The sequence below is a fragment of the Tupaia chinensis genome, unplaced genomic scaffold, assembly GCF_000334495.1.
Source record: "Tupaia chinensis unplaced genomic scaffold, TupChi_1.0 Scaffold000037_4, whole genome shotgun sequence".
Classification (NCBI taxonomy): Eukaryota; Metazoa; Chordata; class Mammalia; order Scandentia; family Tupaiidae; genus Tupaia; species Tupaia belangeri.
The window spans coordinates 1,294,480-1,299,046 of NW_006159487.1; the positions used below are offsets into that span (position 1 = coordinate 1,294,480).

Consider the following 4,567-nt stretch of genomic DNA (forward strand, 5'->3'; position numbering starts at 1 on the left):
GCCGCCCCGGCCACCGCCTCCCTGTCCCCGTCCCACAGGAAGCCATCCTGCGGCGGTACCAGGTGGGAGGAGAGCGTCTGCGGGTGTACCTGCACTACCCGCCCTCCTACTACCACCTGCACGTCCACTTCACCGCTCTGGGCTTCGAGGCGCCCGGCTCGGGGGTGGAGCGGGCCCACCTGCTGGCCGACGTCATCGAGAACCTGGAGTGGGACCCCGAGCACTACCAGCGCCGCACGCTCACCCTCGCCCTCCGGGCTGACGACCCCCTGCTCACGCAGCTGCAGGAGGCCCCGCCGAGCTGACACCAGGGGCTCGGGACCTGTACCTCCATGGGGGTCTGAAACCGGGCTTTGTGGGAATAAAGTACTGCACGCACGTGGTGAGGACGGATGGCTGTGCCTGTCACCTGCCGGGGCTTTGCAAAGGGCGGAGGTCTGGCGGGCCCCTGGCTGGAGCTGCCCTCGGGGAGGAGTGCTGCCGGCCTGGCCTGCCGGGCTCCCAGTCCTCTCCCTCAGCACCGCCTCCCCTTCCTTTCCACCGTACCGGAGCCTTTTCAGGAAATGCTCGTTTTCAGCCGTACTTCCTGCTCCCGCCCTGCTCCCATCCTCCCACCCTGCAGACCTACGTCCCTGTGCAGGGCTGTGCCTGGAAGTGGGAGGGCCTCTGATGAAGCAGAGATACAGGCCCGAAGCCGCCCCGCCTGGCCTGTGGTCAGCCAGCCTTGGCTTTATCGCCTAGGAAGACAGAAGAGCAGGGAGCCGCAGGGGCCTGAGCGTGACATGTGCAGTGGCCGCACAGTGGGAGGCCCAGGTGTGGTCAGCACCTCAGTGTCAGGGTAGTGGTGGCTCCTGGCACTGCAGCACAGCAGGGCCCAGGCTGGCCAGGGGCACTCTGGGGGCACCCCGCAGCTGCCAGGGAGCCGGCCTTGGCTCTTCCTGGAGGAAAAGCGGAAAATGTTCCCCACTGGAGAGGCTCGACTGAAGAGGGAGGAGGGCGTGAGACAGGACAGGGCTGTCACTCGGCAGCCGGCCTCTGGGCACACGGGTGTGCGCATTCACTCACAGAAAGCTTGAGTAAGTGAGACATTGCCAAGGTGCCGGGTCAATGGTAAGCCAGTGGGCAGAGTCTCAGGAACCAGGAACGCAGGGAGGCAGCCTCGGGACCTCCCATGCACTCATGCAGTCTGATAGGGTCACACCACGAAGATGCAGAGGGGCTGCAATCTTGGCAGGACACAGCCCTGCACCCCTGCAGCATGGGCAGCCGCCTAAAGGTGCCCTGGGGTGACGAGACACCCACTGGGGCCCCACGGTAACGAGGTGAGACTGTGCCAAGCCTGGGAGACGGCCCCTGCCAGGCCTCAGGCAGAGAGGGCCCATCCTTGGAAGGACCCCTTCTTGCCAGATCTGCCTAACCCACGGGGAGCTGGGGAGCTGGGAAGCCAGCCAGGGTGTGGGGTCTGTCGCCTGGACCCGTGCCCTGAGGAGTCGGCCCCTGCCTTTCCAGACCTGACCCCTAGCTGGCTGCCCCATCATGGGCATTGGATGCCCACCACCGTCTCTCGTGGGCCAGGCTCTATATGGACAGTGGGAGTGACCTTGAGGTCAGCCAGAGCCCTTCTGCTGACCTCAGGCTGTCCTGGAGGCCACACGGGCTGCTCCTTCACTGTGGGGATGGTGGGGACTGCGTGGCTGCTTTCTCCTGGAGCCCGAGGTTGGGCAGCCCTGCTGGCTGGGTACAGCTCTGGGAGGAATTTGGTTAAGCCTCCGGTTAGCAGGGCCAGCAGTGCCGCTGCCTACGGGAGCAGTTCAGTCTAGGAAGCAGTCGGGGTGCCACGCCGAGCCCTGGTCAGGGGCTGTGGGAAGACTGGCTGGGTCTGGGCCTCAGCCGGAATGTGCTCTGAGGCTCTGCACACCCCTGCCACAACACCCTGCGGGAGGCAAGAGGCTCTGCACACCCCTGCCACACCCCCCTGCGGGAGTCTCTTCCAGGACAGGAGCCCAAGTGCAGTTCCACAGTGGGCCAGCACTGGGGGCCTCTGCTGCAGGAAAGGAGCTGGCTCTGCACCCAGGCACCTCCTCATCCCCCCACTATTCCCAGGCCAGTGCCCTGCTGGCACTCCCCCTCCTCCCCCAGAGCCTCCCCAGCAAGGCACAGCAAGGCACAGGCCCCTCCTGGGCCTGCACGCTGCAGGGAGGGCCTCGTGTTCAACGACGCCCACCCGCGGACACAGGTCACACTGCTCAGATCAGTCCTGGTGGCACTTGGCCTCCTCCCTTCCTGGCTGGGTTGGAGAAGGGAAGAAGCAGGTGCAGGCGCAGCCTGTCTTTCCCCACCTGCCCGGGAGCTTCCTAATGGAGCACCAGGGGCTCTATCTGTCAGCCTGAAATTGAACAAAGTAACATTCAAGCTTCTCTTTGGATGTCCCTGTTGCAAACAGATCCCCCAGCTGAGAAACAGTTAGTGGAACAAAAAGTTACAAAGTAACACTAAACTTTTCCCTGGAAATGCTTCCAACTCCAGCCCCAATACAGCTTCCTATGGTCGGCCGGAGGTGGTCTCCAGCTCCCCTTCCTCCGCAAGTGCGCTTGCATTCCAAGCACACAGGCGTTATTAAAAAATGGTGATAATTGGGCCGGCAAGTGGCATGGAGGTTAAGAATGCTGGACTCCCACGTGGCCGACCGCGGTTAGAGTCCTAGACTGGGTGGCTTGCTTTCTTCCTTTCTCTCTCTCCTCTGTACCTCTCTGGTGAAATTAAAATAAATAAAGTTAAATAAAATAATTCTTTTTAAAAATGGTGATAATTAACAGTATTTTTATTTTTTTTTTGGAAAGGTTTTTGCTATAGAGTGCTTGCGCTCGCCAGAAAGACAGAGAGAGAGAGAGAGATAGAAAATGAGAAATCACCCCCCAGGGGGATGGCCACACTGCAATCCCTTCTCCATTCTCCTCTCGGGATCTTGGGCACGCACGCACGGCGTGAGTTTAAGCCAGCAGGTCTGGGACTCGAACTGTGGTCGACTATATGGGAGTCCAGTGACATAGTCATTACGCAAACTCCTGCTGGTCCCAACAGTAGTTGATTTTTGGGTCCCGTAGGTGGCAAGGTGGTTAAGGGTGCTGACTCCCACTCCCTCGACCGTGGTTCGAGGGCTGGACCTGGTGGCTTGCCTTTTCACTTTCCTTCTCGTTCTGTCCCTCTCTGGTCAAATTGCAATAAATAAATAAATAAAATAAATTAAAATGTACAAACAACAAAAATTGAAAACCCAGCAGTTGATTTCTAAGTGCCTCGCTTAGCATAAACGCAGGCAGCCCTGTCGGCCCGTTCTGGGGACCACACTGGACTGTGGGATGGGGTCACCCAGACGCAGTCACGCTTCAGCCAAGCGCGGGAGCAGGGACGGCCTGTCTGGAGCGTCCCCACCGCGGTGCGCTTTCGTGAGCAGGCCGTGCCCCTCCCTGTTCTCTCTGGCCTGCGCCTGGAGGCCAGGCTTGCTCAGAGCGCGCAGCGCAGGGCGTCCAGTGCGGAAGAGGCGCTTCCCACGGGAAAGCGCCTCGGAGTACGGAGCGCTGCGGGTGTAGGCGGAGCGGGCCGCAGCTGGAGGCTCAGGCTTTTTGTTAATTTTAGAATTATCACTGACAAAGGTCACACACAGGGTGTGCGCCGTGGAAATGCTAGCCCGAGCCCACGTACAAGCTGTCCTCGGTGCGCTAGGCTAGAACGTGACCTGTCGCCAGCCAGAGGGCAAGCGCCAGGGGCCGGGAGGTCGCTGTGGACAGCGGCTAGCCGGCTTTCCTCCCGAACTCGGCGGCAGCACGTGTACCTGTCTCCTCTGCCAGGGAGCACAGTGGTCGCTGCCCCGGCCTAGTCTCGGCGCTGTGACCGCACGTGGTCTTGGCACGTCATGTGACTGTGCGTGGGACTGGAGAGGTGTGGGCATTGCCTGCTCCCGGGGCTTCTGGGGCTTCCGCGAGGGGAAGATAAGAGGTTTCGTCGGGCGGAGGTCACTTGTACGAGCTAGCTGCTCTTCTGTGTGAGGGCGGGGTGTTTGCAGTGGTCTCCCGGGGCTCACACATGGAAACCCTAACGCCTGGGTGCTGGGGAGGCCGGGTCTCCCGGAAGGACCGGGGCCTCAGGGCAGGCCTTTGAGCCATGCAGTGCCTTAGACACGTGGCCCCAGGGAATGCTGGCTGGGCCTGCAGTGCAGGCACGGGCTGGTGAGCGAGGTGGCCTACGCCGGCCCCTAATCACCGCACCTCGAGCTCGGCCACCCCAGCCTCTAGGTGGAGACGCACTTCTTTGGTGATTAGATGCCCCACCTGGTGGGACAGCGTGAAAGACCACCGGATCTGAGGGCACTCTGTCACGGTGGCCGCACGCACTGGGACAGCGCCAGAGATGCTGGGAACGCAGCCCGCATGCCCTGGGGTGGTAGTAAAGACCCCTCTGACTGGAAAGGCTGGACTCTTGGGCTGCACGGCGGAGGCTCGGCAACCTGGGCAGGGCCAGCCACGCGCTTTCTGTGGTCAGCTGGCCATGGCCCTCGGCAGAGGCTGGC

The 4,567-nt window shown here is 61.6% G+C and overlaps 1 protein-coding gene across 1 annotated transcript in view; it reads left to right on the forward strand.

Moving 5' to 3' along the window:
- DCPS (decapping enzyme, scavenger) overlaps window positions 1-389 on the forward strand; it is a 41,445-nt gene extending 41,056 nt beyond the window's left edge. Inside the window, exon 10 of the mRNA XM_006140641.3 lies at window positions 39-389. Within this exon, the coding sequence (XP_006140703.2) occupies window positions 39-305 (267 nt within the window). The 3' untranslated portion in view covers window positions 306-389. The remainder of the gene's footprint in view (window positions 1-38) is intronic.
- The last annotated feature ends 4,178 nt before the right edge of the window (window positions 390-4,567 follow it).